Source organism: Myxocyprinus asiaticus, chromosome 7 (genome assembly GCF_019703515.2).
Source record: "Myxocyprinus asiaticus isolate MX2 ecotype Aquarium Trade chromosome 7, UBuf_Myxa_2, whole genome shotgun sequence".
Taxonomy (NCBI): domain Eukaryota; kingdom Metazoa; phylum Chordata; class Actinopteri; order Cypriniformes; family Catostomidae; genus Myxocyprinus; species Myxocyprinus asiaticus.
The window spans coordinates 47,430,595-47,448,116 of NC_059350.1; the positions used below are offsets into that span (position 1 = coordinate 47,430,595).

The window sequence follows — 17,522 nt, forward strand, 5'->3', positions numbered from 1 at the left end:
CACATACAATGCACTAGCATTCACCCAAAACAACTTAGCAACTGCATAGACTTCTTACAACCACACAAAAAACCTTAGCAATCATATAGCAATGACACAGCAATTGTAGCAACTAACCAGAACACCACAGCAACCACATAGCAATGCCCTAGCAACCACCCAGAACACGTTAGTACCTGTATAGCAACATGCTAGCAACCACCTAAAACAGTGGTTCTCAACCTTATTTGATGAATGCCCCCCTACTTCATTCCCTTACTCCAAGTCTAGGTAAACGTTTTAATGCAAAGAGGAACTTGACGATAGATTTGATTATTATGACTGATAAACACCCCCCATTTGTAACCTAACACCCCCCTCTCTACTAATTTGCTCTCAGCGCCCCCTGGCATCCTTTGAATGCCCCCAGGGTACCGCCCCCGTTGAGAACCCCTGACCTAAAACATCCTAGCATCAAGGTGGCGAGTTTTGCATGGGCAAACATCACTCACATTTTCTTAGAGGAATAGTTCATCCAACAATGAAAATTCTCATAAGCAATTGTCATTTCAACTCTATACTCTATAAAGCGTAACTGCTGACTAAGGAATCCCCATCCACTCAACATATGGTCTGTCATAACGAGTGCGCCACGTTAGCAGTTGAGGCGTGACGAGGTGTTGAATGGAGCATGATACAGTGGGGATAAGGGGGAAAGACAGTGATAAACGAGTGGATTGTGACATCGTCATATGAATTATGAGTGGGCCATGAGGCGACATCGACACAGTATGCCACACTGACAGAAAGAAAAGGAAATACCGGTGTGATGTGATTGTGCCTGGAGCGCCCCATTCCCAGACACAAAAAGAGGAGGTGATTAATCAGAGGAGCATACGGGATTGGAGAGAGAACTGCAGAAACCCCAAGGTTGATTTAGCGATGGTACGGGTCAAAGATCCAATCCCAGACCGATGATGGAGTAATTACCAGATGGCCACTTTGATTTGTTCCACTGTTTTATAACGTCATTATTCTTGATTGCATAATTCGTTTTGAGGAGGAAGAAATGTTGGAATAATGTTTCTCTACGCTTTACATTAATTTGGTCTCTTAATTACGCTCAGATATCAAGCGTCAATGAAAGAATGATCAAATGATGTGGTCAGTTTGAATGTGGAATATTCCTTCTCGTTATATCATAAAGCGTCCCGTTTCCCATGGCTATGAAGATGACATATAAATAAACAAAATGGCAATGCTAGCATTTGTTTAACAGGTGTACAATTGCCAACAGAGAAGCTTGTGTTTTACCATGTTTTTCACAGCAGTTTCTGTAAAGCTTTGCTTAAGTTGCTTTACAATGCAATGCAGTGTTGGGGAATTTACTTTAAAAATGCCGTTTGTCAAGTTACAAGCTATTCCTAACTTAAGATACTGTAGTTAAACTACAGTCACGCAACCCTTTAAAGTAAGCTACACAACAAACCACTAACAATTCAATTCAATGCAAGAACATATTCTGTGTGAACGGATAAGTCTATTGGACAGATTGGTGAACTCGTTTGCAAAATGGATTACATGCCAGTTATAGATTTAAGGACAATGACATGGAAAATAAAACAAACAATACAGGTACAACGACTTCTAAAGCCACTTTTTTGTAAAATCTAACTTCTGCTGTACTTGAATGCCACCATAATGTAATGTATTTGAATTATCGTTAGCACTTTACAATAAGGTTCTATTTGTTAACATTAGTAAATGCATTAGGTGTCAATGAACAATATATCTAGTCCCACTTTATATTAGGTGTCTTTAACTACTATGTACTACCATTAAAATACATACAATGCAATGTACGTATTGTGTATCTACATGTTGTTTTGCAAAATCCTCACAAGATTCACATTTTCTGCTACTGAGGTTGAGGTACGGGTAGGGTTAAGGGTTAGGGGTTAAGGCTAACAATATAACTACAGATGTAATGAAATGCAGGTACTTTAAATGTATAAAAATACAATTGTTCATTATTAGTTCATAATGCATGAACTAATTTTAAAATATAGGCTACAACTTTCAATTTTAAAAATATATTAGTATATGTTGAAATTAACATTAACCAGCATTAATAACAGCTGCAAAAGTATTGTTCATTGTTAGTGCTTGTTTACTAATGTTAGCACATGCAACCTAATTGTACAGTTTTTGTAAAGACTTGTCTCCTAATGACATTAAAAGCAGATAAAATTACAGGAACTTTTATTTAGGAGCTTTTCTTTTTTTATTAATTATTCAGCATGTAATATGTATTTAATTCATTTACAAAAATGGTAACCAGTTGACAAACCTAGTACTTACATATCTTGATGATTCTTCTTCGCTCGGCTGCTCCGTTTCCTGAACCCCAACATCCGTCTTCATCATCACAGTCTCCGCTGTACCCATCTCCACTTCCTGTCTCGATTTGGTCCAGGGTGCCCAGTTTTGGGATCGTCTTGCCCTGCAACAGCTGCAACACATAAAGGGAAACTTAGAACTTCAGAACTTTATTCGCCAAGAATAAGATGAGACAGTTGGTGCATATGCTAACACAGTACAGACAATGGTTTTTTTTTTTTTTTTTTACATTTATACTAGCAAAACAATTCAATGCCTCAATATTTAAAAAAATATACACAGACAAGTGATTCAATTCCTGCATTCCTGGACCGGGAATGAAAATGATGCAATTAGAGTGATAAATCCTTGCCACAAAGCCACCAGGTAAAATTACTATTAAAAACATGGGACCCACATTATATTTGGGGTCTTTTACTACTATGTACTTAATCATTTGTTGCAATGTACTTATTATGCACATACGTGTTGGTGCATTGTGCTTACATTTTAAAGTACCTGCATTTAATTACATCTGTAGTTACACTGTTAACCCCAACCCTAACCCCTAACCCTACCCATACCTCAACCTCAGCAGCAGCAAATGGGAATCTTGTGAGGGTTTTGCAGAATAACATGTAGTTACACAATAAGAACATTGTATTGCATGTATTTTAATGTTAGTACATAGTAGTTAAAGACACCTAATGTAAAGCGTAACCAAAACATGACAACAGAAAACACTTGAATCCACAACCCTCATTTAAAGTGAAAATAAATCAACATAAGCAACTATTTCTATAATGTGACGTATTCCTGAGTTAAACAGGATATTCAATGTGGCCGGGACTGGATTTATAGATGGTGTTTCATACCAGAATGGATTATGATTATTTTTTAGACATTCTTTTCTCCTTTGGAACAGAATAAACTGATGAATCATGAAAATAAGACAAGGAACAAGTATGAAGAAAGTAAACAAGTCAATTTTTATTTCATGTAGACTAAATTTCAGTCTTCACAATTTTAAATGAAATTGATTTTCAACAGATATTGATTATCAAAATCCATTCTTACAAGTATTCATTTCTGCTTTGTGTTAAGCTCATTTTAATTTATTAAAACCAATTTTGCATTTGACATTTGAATAAATTGTTGGTGGATTGGTTATTTTGAGCACTTAAAACAACCTATCAGCAACAACAAAAATGGCCAACACACTCTCACGGCGAAATCGTCAGGATTCATTCAACTTTTCTAAATTTGGCTAATTCGTATGATATCGTGCGACTGCACTCGTTTGAATTCCTACGACTTTCACTACAGCCAATGACGTCGCTGGACATCGTTTCCATCTAATACGCGACAGTTACTTGCTTCTGTCACACACAACAGCTTCCTATCATGTTTACACACTCTACTGATTGATTAAGTTTAGATAAGGGGTTTGGGTAAGGGCATAATATTAATAAGTATGTCCGTAACACCTCGTGCGCGGAACTCACGATTACTTCTGCATTACACATCAGGGAATTTGCACGTGATAAAGTCGTACAAGTTTACGCGAACAACATCGTGCGAGACCATACGAAATAGCCAACTCGTAAATGATGTACGAATTTTCATGAGATCGACGTCTGACCCTGACATCTGTACATAAACACAGTACCCTTCACTTACCTCAAAGATAACACACCTTGGACAAGTTATAGGCAATGACAAACTCTGAGTGTACTTGAGTCATTTCCATTTAGGATACACAAACATTTAATAATCTAATTTAAATGCAAGACAGCCTCTCAGATATTGAATGCGGTTTGTATTTATCAGATAGAGCGCACTGGGCCATTGCAATTGTCTATGGTAATTAGCGGTTGTAGTGACTCAATATTTGCCAATTAAGTGGCTGAGCTAATGGATTAGTACAGCAATGATGGATGAGTGATTGGGAAATACACACCCTGCTATTAAGCACACATTTGGAGGTCAACTGAAATCAAAAACAGAACTTTTTAAGGCTTGGATGCCATTCTGAAGTATGCATACTTTAATACAGCTCATACTACTCGTGCTATTTTTTGTAGTTATTATGCACATTATGTGAAGTTTTTTTTTTAATTTTTTTTTTTTTGTTTACATTTTACTTATTTATTGATTGTGAAATGATTTAATTAAAATGGTAAAATAATATCTATTTTTCTTATTTTTTCTGAAATAACTGGATGCCAAAAAAAAAAAAAAAAAACATTTAAAAAATACACAGTATGCAGTATATAAGAAAAAAATTGGTTGCCACTTGCTAAATGTTGCATCCTATTGTTTGAAATGTTTATTGTTGCATACTGCATCCTGTTTTAAATTATATATATGTACACAGTATGCAGTACGCTAGTTTATAGAGAGCAATGTTTGATTCTGAACTGAATTTTTGGCCTTTTTAAACAGGCTGTTGCTGTGTAGGTTCAGATAAACTTGTTCTGTTTCTGTATATCATAAAAAAAATTTTATTCAACATTTATAATATTGTTCCTCCACAATGACCTCAGTCTATTTTCACTGTATTCTATGTCTTTCTCTATATGTATATATATGTATATATATATAAACAGTATTTTGAATTTTTCTCCTGAGGCGTGCATGCAGAAAGGGGAAAAAATAATACAAAAAACCATGCATGCTTCAAATGCATAAATTACTTTTAGTCAGGCCCGTGATGCATATATGTTACCCTTCTGTTATTTTCTTTCCAACCGTAACCGAAAAAGCCTGGAGCACCAAGGTCCTTCATCTCGCTGAGGTAAAAGTGTTCTGTCTTATCTGTAGAATGTTCTCTTATTGTCCCTTTAGGATATCTCAATGTTCCTCTACAGTTAGGTGGACTGCTTCAGGTGAGTCTGCTACCTGCAATGCTCAATGTTTTCCTTCACAATCAATCATCTGTGCTTTTTGCAGCTTTTCCAACAAACAATAGTTGGGAAACCAACTTATGAATCAAACAATTAGATATAGTAGAAAGATCATTGTAATATTATCGCAATGCATCTATTTAGACGCCGTTTATCACTCTAGTCCGATTCTTTGTAGGTATCTAAATAGTTTCAGAAATTAACATGTTGAACAAATTTCACTCAGTAGGGACTGCAGAGCACAAGTCCACCTCATGAAATAGGTATCTTAAGCATGTTGGTCATTTGGAGTTTATTTAAACACAGTTATTTATCAACAATTATCTCAGAAATACCAGGACTAAGACTGATTCTAATGTTTATTAGTAACCAAAACATCACTGTCTCCAAAGTTCATGCTACTGAGAAACTATTCCACTCCATTCCATCTTTGAACTTGCTAAAAAGAATACGAATGAATTCAGGACCTGAAAGTGAAAAGTTTATCTCTGCAGGGAGACACTGCTTACAATAATATCGTCTTTTGTAAAGATTATGTGAATCCCGGCTACATTTCCAGTATGTTTGGTTATCTTCAATAAAATTACCTTTGTATTTGGCATTGTGACCTTTATGTCATTGAAATATCAATGGTCTCATCAAAATAGAAAGCAAGATCAAAGTTCATCTGTACAAATGTAAGACTGTGATAAAACCATAAAAAATGATATTGAGGTTTTATGTATGTGACATATATATTAAAGGTGTTATATGTATTATTTTTACTGTACTAAATCATAAAATGACCATAATATGTCATTAGAGAATTAGGAAACATGCTAAGTTGAAATACTGGCTTCTCCGATAACAATGCTACAGCCAGTATATTCTACTTTGAAGTTTCCATTCTGGGCCGGAATTTCTGTTTATGTTTTGGCCGGTGTGATCCCGCCCACTGCCCACTCACCAATAGTATTTCGACACCGCAAGGTTGCCAGATGGCTGCTGCAGCCATGGAAGCCAGCAAACGAACTGGATCAGAGATAACAGATTCCACCCGACATAAAAAGCCTCGCCATCCATCTAAAAACCTCCATGACCAGAGGCATAGTAAAACAAGGATAAATATTGGAGATGCCTTTGGAAGATGGAGACCCGCTTCGAGTCTGTGGCAGTGCAGACAACTCTCCAATATTTTGAATTTGTACTGCAGTACCCATTTCAAACGCTTGTTGTCAATCTTACATATAGCACCTTTAAGGCAGGTAAGGTGTTTGTTGAGTAATCTTAAGAAAACATTTAAAGGTCAATTAATGTTTTAATATATATGTAACAGCTCACAAACAGAAGGGAAGAGGAACACAGGGAAGCAGGTTTTTCCAGGCTCAGGTAGGACTTTTAATCGGCCACTTCAATGCTTTACAACTTCACAAACTAGTCAGCTTCACAGGCACGTAGACTTAAATTCATTAGCTTCACAGGCACTTAGTAACTTAAACAAATCAGCTTCACAAACATAACAGATTAAACATAACAGCTTCAGGAGCACCATGGCCTTCCTTGTGCCAGACTCTCTCTCTCTCTCTCTCTCTCTCTCTCTCTCTCTCTCTCTCTCTCTCTCTCTCTCTCTCTCTCTCTCTCTCTCTCTCTCTCTCTCTCTCTCTCTCTCTCTCTCTCTCTCTCTCTCTCTGCTGGTGGCGTGGCTGCTTATATGCCGCTCTCCCTATGCTTACTGGAATTAGAGACAGGTGTTATACATAATCTAGCTCAGGTTCAAGCACGCTTACCACTTTCTCTCCGGACAGACGCTTGACCACGCCCCCGCTGCCACAATATATATATTAAAACACCACCTAAAACAGTGGTTCTCAACCTTTTTTTCATTCCCTTACTCCAAGTCTAGATAAACATTTTAATGCAAAGAGGAACTTGATGTTAGATTTGATTATTATGACTGATAAACACACCCAATTTTTAACCTAACGCCCCCCTCTCTACTAATTTGCTCTCAGCGCCCCTTGGAATCCTTTGAATGCCCCCTGGGCGGCGGTACCGCCCCGCTGAGAACCCCTGGCCTCAAACATAAAAACATCAAGGCGGCGAGTTTTGCATGGGCAAACACCACTCACATTTTCTTAGAGGAATAGTTCTATCAGGAAGACTCGCAGACTTGAGTGAAATTTGGCGGTCTGAAGATGTTGTACTCGGAACCATCATATCCTGCCGGGGATAGGAGGCAGGGGCGAGGATCCTATCCCCGTGCAGGACGGGACTCAACTGGTGGCGGTGGGGTGGTGGAGGTTGCCGTGTTAGCACACTGAAACAGCAATGTGATAGATTGTGAGCAGACTTATAAAGCAATGGCTTACATGTGATTGGCTAGGAGTTACCTAGCTAATGGTGCGATGATGTACAGCTGCTAGTCTTCACGCTAGAACTACGCTGCGCTTACATTTCATCCAACAATGAAAATTCTCAAAAGCAATTGTCATTTCAACTCTATGCTCTATAAAGCATAACTGCTGACTAAGGAATCCCCAACCATGCAACATATGGACTGTTATAACGAGTGCGCCACATCAGCGGCACACTCTTTCATTATAAATTGTAAATTGTTCTGATCAATCACGATAAATTACGTCAAGTTCTGTCCTTGTTCATTATACTGTTTCACTTGAAAATACATCACATTACAGAAGTAAAACAGGTTGTGAATGGCATTGACTTTATAGACAGGAATGTTACCAAAGTATGGAATTCTCTAGGTTCCAGTTGTGCATAAACACAACGTGAAAATCTGATGTTTTACACACTGAGTCAGTCAAACTAATCTATTAATTCATGCATATGTGCATTTCAGCTTTATATATAATAAAACTGACCAGTGATTGAATAATCATACAGCATATGAATGTTATAATCCATTCCTCTACAGATCAGAGACTGATGTAGAATATCTTCATTATTATGAGATGAAAGAACGCAAGGGAATATAGTGTGAAGGACAGTGTAAAAACTAGTTTGAGACACTCAATTGAAATTCTAACAAAAGTAATGCTTCTCTTTTCTCCTCCAGCACAGTTCACAACCCAAAAATCCAATTTGGCTCTCGTCAACTCGTGAGACTCGGCTTAAATTTCTTTTTGAGTTTGATGTCTGACTTGAATCATTATAAAACAAAACTGCACATCATGAGAAGTTTAGAAGTGCTTTATACTTGTGTTCTATCATTCACAAGTCTTGTATAGTCTATTGTGTAGTATTGAGCACTGCAATCATGTAAGAACTGCAGACAGGCCTACTTTACAAAAAAATAAATAAAAGCACTGTGCATGTACCATGGTGCAGTGATGATATTAGATAATATCATCATTGTACATAATGTATACCATGACATTGAATGATTATTATATTCATGTACCATGGTATGTGTATGGTACTCCAAGGTACTGTACTTCAAAAACTAACATGGTTCTACAATGGTACATGTCCCACAACCATGGTATTATCATCTGAAAATGCTGATTAGGGGGACATTTCTTATTTTATTGTAATGTATTATATATTATTTTGAAACTTTGCACAATAAGAAAACAATAATTAAAACAAAACACTTGATAAATATTATATATATATATATATATATATATATATATATATATATATATATATATATATATATATATATATAATTTTAATAACATTTTAATAACAATTTTAATAAAATTATATATATATATATATATATATATATATATATATATATATATATATATATATATATATATATACATACATACAAATTAAATATATCAATTATATATAAATATATATAAATCAAATATTAAATAAAAAATTCTCATTTTAATAAACTTATACAAAATATTATACAATAATTATTTTATTTTATGCTGAACCTGCACAAGGACAAAATACATAATAATAGCAACATAATTAAATAATTTATATATTTATATCTTACTCATTTAAATATTAACCATAAAATACTATTTTTAATACAATTATTAAAATATTTTAAATATTTTATTTTATGCTAAAACTTTGCACAAGGAAAAAAGACAACAATTACAGCAAAATAATTTATATAATTTACATTTTTATATCAATTAATTACTTCATGTAAAATACTTTTTTAATAAAATGATTTTTAATAAAATTATCAATGACATTTTACTTAAATAATAACAAGTTAGAGGCTATTCGAGTATAACAGCTTTGTAAACTAAACAAGCAAAGGGCTACAAATTTATATTGCACTGGCCGTGACCATGAGCCCCAACATGCATTTTGTAGGCCTTTGTTAAATGCTTTATTGCCCCTGCTGTTGGCAGTGTGGTATACTAGATGATTCCCCCCAGCCAAAACCCAAATCTAACCCTAAACATTAGTAGAGACCAAATGCAACCTCCTTATCACGCTCATGATTGTTTATACAAACGTGATTACTTCCTCGTTTGAATGGGGATTGAACTGTGGTCTCCAATGCAACTGATGCAATGCGCTCCAAGTCGTGCCATGAGGGAAAGTAATTGTTGTTGAGCTGTTCCAAATATGTCCGATGAGAGATAGGGCATGTCAGTGATCAGAATGCTGTTGCAGATCCTAGGGTACCGGAACTTTACCGGAAACAGCAGGCCGACTTCCTGTGTGATCATTTTGGTGGAATATAACTTGTTCTCGACAGGTTTCGTGAGATTTAAGATATAGCTAAGCTCAATAGCCTTCAGTGACATTATCATCATATACTGTATATCAACAGAGATATGATATTAGCCCAGACTTTGATTATAATAAGTAGGAGCACAGATCGTGTGAGATGATATATCATTTTATTTTTTTTTTTTTGCAATCCAACAACACAAAAGCACTTTTTGACCTAACGAATGTCAATCAAGCACCTAATCTCTTCTGGTTTCTCCAGGGCACGAAACAAACTGGCTGTTATTTGACAGAGGTTGATTGCGCTGAGCAGCTTTGGGAGAAATCTCGTGTCTGACATGGCAAACGGCTGATTTATTGTACACTTTGACAAGGCTACTAGCCCTGCCTCTGTAAATAAAAGAAAGCTTTGTCAGAACCTTAATTATGATGCTGGCTGCAGGTATATTGATTTGTTCAACATGTTGTACAGAGCTGAGCTTCTCATAGCTGAGAGAGTTGAGAATTATTTTAACAGGAAGTACTAAACTACTCTCAAATAACATACGGTTCATGTGTTAGACTTCATTCAGCAGTTAAAGGGATAGTTAACTCAAAAATGAAAATTCTCACCCTCATGTTGTTCCAGAATTCATATTCCTTCATAACTTGGCCAAACCGCTCACTCTTGGCACAATATTAGAGCTAATCCTCACACTCCAGACAATGCGGATTTGTTTTCCAAATCCAGATCTTTGGGATTGACTGTCCACACTTTAACAAGTGATCAAATCAGATCTGTGAGTTTGGGTCGTGTAATAGTTTTTTGGCACATCGGCAGTGGTTGCTATATTAATGATGTATGAATAAGCATGCATCCAAGTGACGACTTTGTTCTACAACAAGCTGAACAAATGGAAAAGCTGAAGGAGAGCTGGACATTTGTCTTCTGCTTATGTACATTATGGTGTCCAGCAGAAGTGCAGAAGACAGCAAAGGCAACATAGAAACTGTGTTATGCTTTATTTCATGCTCTTCTTCCAACATACATTTCTGATATTGTCTATGACATTAAATGCCTGCTGCATTTTCATAAAAATAAAAAAAAAACACACATGGCCAAACTAAAATCTCAAGAATTCCAATCTGTACATCAAAATAATCAGATTTGAACTGCATGTGCAATCAGTCAGAAAGCCAATCAATCAACCAACCAACCAACTAGTCAGCAAACCAGGGGTGCGTTTCCCCAAAGCATCGTTAGCCAACTATAGTCGCAAGTTCAATCGATACCAACATATTTCAATGATTTAGTGTGTCCCGAAACCGCAGTTCCAATGAACACTTGCAAAAAGCTCTCTCAAGAAATACAGCTCTCCACCTATGGTTAGAAGCATAGTTTGTTTGTGCTGTTGACGTCATTTGACTTCGCTAAGTCTTCTTTATATTCTATTCCATATACAGCATATCTTTCACTTAAAAAACTGCTTTTTTTTTGTTTTGTTTTGCAGAAACTAGTGTTGTAAAACGTCATGCAAGCACTGACATTTCCATCTGCCAGTTAAGGGATTAAGAGTAAGCTATTTAAAACACTTAGATTTCTGTTGGAGAACACGGCTTATGTGATTGTAAACAGATTTAAACACAGTTTTTATAGGTTTTTGAAGAGTGTGCATGTTTGTACGTGTTCAAATGCACCTGGGGAACCCCAGACTATGACGTGAGAGGGAAAACTTACCAAGCCACATATACTACAGGTGCATCTCAATAAATTAGAATGTCGTGGAAAAGTTCATTTATTTCAGTAATTCAACTCAAATTGTGAAACTCGTGTATTAAATAAATTCAATGCACACAGACTGAAGTAGTTTAAGTCTTTGGTTCTTTTAATTGTGATGATTTTGGCTCACATTTAACAAAAACCCACCAATTCACTATCTCAAAAAATTAGAATATGGTGACATGCCAATCAGCTAATCAACTCAAAACACCTGCAAAGGTTTCCTGAGCCTTCAAAATGGTCTCTCAGTTTGGTTCACTAGGCTACACAATCATGGGGAAGACTGCTGATCTGACAGTTGTCCAGAAGACAATCACTGACACCCTTCACAAGGAGGGTAAGCCACAAACATTCATTGCCAAAGAAGCTGGCTGTTCACAGAGTGCTGTATCCAAGCATGTTAACAGAAAGTTGAGTGGAAGGAAAAAGTGTGGAAGAAAAAGATGCACAACCAACCGAGAGAACCGCAGCCTTATGAGGATTGTCATGCAAGATCGATTCAAGAATTTGGGTGAACTTCACAAGGAATGGACTGAGGCTGGGGTCAAGGCATCAAACACACACAGACATGTCAAGGAATTTGGCTACAGTTGTTGTATTCCTCTTGTTAAGCCACTCCTGAACCACAGACAACGTCAGAGGCGTCTTACCTGGGCTAAGGAGAAGAAGAACTGGACTGTTGCCCAGTGTTCCAAAGTCCTCTTTTCAGATGAGAGCAAGTTTTGTATTTCATTTGGAAACCAAGGTCCTAGAGTCTGGAGGAAGGGTGGAGAAGCTCATAGCCCAAGTTGCTTGAAGTCCAGTGTTAAGTTTCCACAGTCTGTGATGATTTGGGGTGCAATGTCATCTGCTGGTGTTGGTCCATTGTGTTTTTTGAAAACCAAAGTCACTGCACCCGTTTACCAAGAAATTTTGGAGCACTTCATGCTTCCTTCTGCTGACCAGCTTTTTAAAGATGCTGATTTCATTTTCCAGCAGGATTTGGCACCTGCCCACACTGCCAAAAGCACCAAAAGTTGGTTAAATGACCATGGTGTTGGTGTGCTTGACTGGCCAGAAAACTCACCAGACCTGAACCCCATAGAGAATCTATGGGGTATTGTCAAGAGGAAAATGAGAAACAAGAGACCAAAAAATGCAGATGAGCTGAAGGCCACTGTCAAAGAAACCTGGGCTTCCATACCACCTCAGCAGTGCCACAAACTGATCACCTCCATGCCACGCCGAATTGAGGCAGTAATTAAAGCAAAAGGAGCCCCTACCAAGTATTGAGTACATATACAGTAAATGAACATACTTTCCAGAAGGCCAACAATTCACTAAAAATGTTTTTCTTATTGGTCTTATGATGTATTCTAATTTTTTGAGATAGTGAATTGGTGGGTTTTTGTTAAATGTGAGCCAAAATCATCACAATTAAAAGAACCAAAGACTTAAACTACTTCAGTCTGTGTGCATTGAATTTCTTTAATACACAAGTTTCACAATTTGAGTTGAATTACTGAAATAAATGAACTTTTCCATGACATTCTAATTTATTGAGATGCACCTGTATATATGGGGTAAAGAAAATGCTGATTACACGGTGCATATAAATGCGGACGCTACTTTGGTATCTTCAGCAGCTTTCTTGCAATAAACAGCATTCTGGTGTCCATGCAAACATGCTATAAATTGACATCCATTCAATCTCTGCAGAATTATTACTCCACCTCCTCCATAACATCATTAACAGCAGCTCTGTATCGTTAAACAAACAACAAACAAAAAGGTTACTATGGTTTGGGGAAACAGTCGTGACTAGCTAGTTTCAACAACAGTGCATCATCATACTATGGTGGTTAAGCAGTGAGTTACGTCGTTGTATGGGAAATGCACCCCTGATCAGCCAACCAACTCTGTCAAACAACCTAACAAATCACTCAACCAACCACCCAGCCAAATCAGTCAAGCAACCAACCAACAAACAAACCAAATCAATCAAATCAACCAATCGGTCAAACAATTAACCAACCAACCAACCAAATAAGTCAACCAACTAACCAACCAGCTAAATCAGTCAAGCAACCAACCAAATCAATCAAACCAACCAATCAGTCAACCAACTACCCAGCCAAATCAGTCAAGCAGCCAACCAAACAAATCAATCAACCAATCAGTCAACCAACTAACCAACCAACCAACCAACCAACCAACAAACCAACTAAATCATTCAACCAACTGAATTAGTCAACCAACCACCCAGCCAAAACAGTCAAGCAACCAACCAACCAACCAAATCAGTCAACCAATCAACCAGACAAATCAGTCAACCAACCAATCAACCAATCAGTCAACCAACCAACCAACCAAATCAGTCAACCAACTATCCAATCAGATAATTCAACCTTCTAATCAATCAAATCAGACAACCAACCAACTAGTCTGTCAAAAAAATCAAGCAACCAAATCAATCAAATCAACCAATCAGTCAACCAACCAACAAAATCAATCATATCAACCAATCAGTGAACCAAATAACAAACCAACCAAATCAGTCAACCAACTAACCAACAAACCAAATCAGTCAAACAACTTACCAACCAACCAAATCAGTCAACCAACCAACCAGCCAGCCAGCCAACCAAGTCAGTCAACCAACCACCCAACCAAATCAGTCAAGCAGCCAACCAAACAAATCAATCAACCAATCAGTAAACCAACCAACTAGCCAACCAACCAAACAACAAACCAACTAAATCATTCAACCAACTGAATTAGTCAACCAACCACCCAGCCAAAACAGTCAAGCAACCAACTAACCAAATCAGTCAACCAACCAACCAACCAAATCAGTCAACCAACCTAATCAGTCAACCATCCAATCAAACAATCAGTCAACCAACCAACCAACCAAATCAGTCAAACAACTATCCAATCAGATAATTCAACCTTCTAATCAATCAAATCAGACAACCAACCAACTAGTCTGTCAAACAAAATCAAGCAACCAAATCAATCAAATCAACCAATCAGTCAACCAACCAATAAAATCAATCATATCAACCAATCAGTGAACCAAATAACAAACCAACCAAATCAGTCAACCAACTAACCAACAAACCAAATCAATCAAATAACTAACCAACCAACCAAATCAGTCAACCAACCAACCAGCCAGCCAACCAAGTCAGTCAATCAACCACCCAACCAAATCAGTTATCAAACTAACCAATCAACCAGTGAGCAAAAAAATAAATAAAAGTCAAGCAACCAAATCAATCAACCAACGGTCAACCAAAAAAAAAAAAAAAAAAAATCTACCAATACAATTAACAAATCACATTTGGGCTGACATTGTGCTCAAAGTTTTATATGAAAGTGTTTCGATATAGAATCAGTAAGTACAATTTTGAGTGCGCGTTTATGTATTCCCATTAGCCAATTAAATCAGCAGCTCTGCAATCCAACACTAGAGAACTCTACACTATATATAAGCTTTCTAGTGACTATTGCCTTTTTTAGAGGGACACTTCTCTATAACCTCTAAGTCAATATAGAGAAGAAATACATATTGCTTCATTACTTCAAAGAAGAGCTTGAATTCCATCTGTGCACCTCATTAGGCAGACCAATGGGATTTTTGTACACCTGAATCCAGAGCTCACGAGAAATTTGGCAGCAAGAACTCTGGAAAAGGAGAGTAAAGAAATCATAAAGAGTTTTGTGACAAATATTTTTAAAAAGTGTCCTTTAAAGGCCAGTACTGATGGGCCATATGAGAATGCTATCTTCTGCAGGCACCGGCCCCTCAGAGCTGCAATGAAGTAATCTAAATGCATTCCAGTTGTGATGCGCTACACATTGAGCTGGGCTTTCATATGGCTTATAGAAATGTCGGCGATGTCACAATGATCAATAACTCCATTAGCAAAGCCAAAGAGTTCTCCAAAGTGGACGGACGTCTTGCCGTGTGCACATATGAAAATTACAGTGCAAGATGCATTGGGGGGTTTAGCTGCATTGCTACTGCCCAATTATAACTCCCACCACAGTTGTATGCAACTCCCTTGAGGGGTGCAGAATAAATGGGTGGAACATGGACGAACGGGTAGCGCTTTATGTCAGTGTGCAAGTCTTATGTGTTACAAGATGTTTTACAGAGAGTTGGAATACATCTGTAAATGAAAAATAATTTGCAATAAAGTTCAAGGAATAGGTCTCAATTTACTCATCCTCTCATTCTGTTCCCATGTGAAGCACAAACAATGAATTTTAGAAGAATATCCTCACCGATCTTTTCCATCTAATGAAAGTGAATAAGAACTGAGGCTGTCAAACCAGCTACATACCATACTACAGAAAAAAGTAGCATAAAAGTATTATGAAAGTTGTCAATTTGACTTGTGTGCAATATTCCAAGTCTTCTGAAGACATACAATAGCAATTGTGTGAGGAATAGACTGAAATTTGGGTTGTTATCCACTGCCAAAGCTCACACATTTTGATTTGTGGTTTGACATCATCACAAACTGGCATTAGTTTTTGTTTATTCATAACGGAACACAACATAGCAGTTTGAATATGAGTCACTTACAAATAAGGTTGTCCAGGATGACAAAAACGAGAAATATGTTTTTTAAAATCTAGTTTAAAACACATGTGTGAAGTTTGTAGTAATGTCATCTTTGTCCATGTTGGTTTCATACTTTTTTGAAAAACATTTGCAGCAAAAAAATAAAAAAATAAAAAAGATTTAATGTCTTCAAAAATGTCAAGTGGTGTAACCATCAAGTAAAATGTATTAAAATTAGGGCTGTCAATCAATTACAATTTTTAATCAAATATTATATGCCGATTATTTAATCTAATTAATAGCAATTAATCGCATACATAAATATTTGCTGAGAAAGCCCCTCAAATAACAATAATTCAATATATAATTATTAAATAAATATAAATAGATATATTTAAATAATTATAAATTATATATATATATATATATATATATATATATATATATATATATATATATATATATATATATATATATATATACACCTGTATATACTGTATTGTTTATTTCATTATTCATATTATTAAACATAAGCCTATCATTGGCCTACAGTTCACAGCAATCCATTTTACAATTGAATTCGTCAATCAGTCAGATAATTATTATAAGGCTTGTTTAAGGATGGGTAAATATACACCTGCATCAGACGGATGCTTTTGGAGCATCTTGGTTGCGTTCCGTCATAAATATACCAGTTTTAGGTCACTGTGTTAAGTTAAACGAAGTTTGAAACTTAGAAAAACACGTCTTGAGTATGCAAGAACTTGTTCTCATCTTGTGTTGTCTGCTTTTGGAAAGTGTGGTTTGTTCTGTCTGTTTGAGCTGTGTGTTGCCTATACAGCGAGTTTTGCTTACTGCCCCCTGGAGAAAACAGGTGGCCCATTGAACTGACAGCCCTAATTAAAAATAAACACAACTTAATCATTAATTAAAAAAAAGAAAAAGGTTTTCAAACATATTTTACCAAGGTTTTTTTTTTTTTTTTTTACAAACATCATGATTTTTTAAAACACAAAATATCAATGTTTTTATTTTTTTTAGGGTTACTCCATTTGACCTGAACAAAATGTGCCTTTTAATAAAATGACAAAATATCTGATTTTTATTATTATTATTATTATTATTATTATTATTATTATTATTATTAACTTTAGTTCAAAAGTCATGAGGATCAAAAGGGGTCTTCTTTGTTTTATGTTTTCCATTTATTTTTATTTTATTTGTTTGGGTCACATGACAACAAAATGGCTACCTGTATATTGGTTACACCACCTGACTTTGATGT

At 36.2% G+C, this 17,522-nt stretch overlaps 1 protein-coding gene across 2 annotated transcripts in view; it reads right to left on the reverse strand.

Annotated features, from left to right (window-relative positions):
- Window positions 1-17,522, reverse strand: part of gpc5a (glypican 5a) — a 263,163-nt gene that overhangs the window by 82,669 nt on the left and 162,972 nt on the right. For both annotated transcript variants that reach the window (XM_051702186.1, XM_051702185.1), the window contains one exon: window positions 2,341-2,491. In XM_051702186.1, coding sequence (XP_051558146.1) covers window positions 2,341-2,491 — 151 coding nt within the window. The remainder of the gene's footprint in view (window positions 1-2,340; window positions 2,492-17,522) is intronic.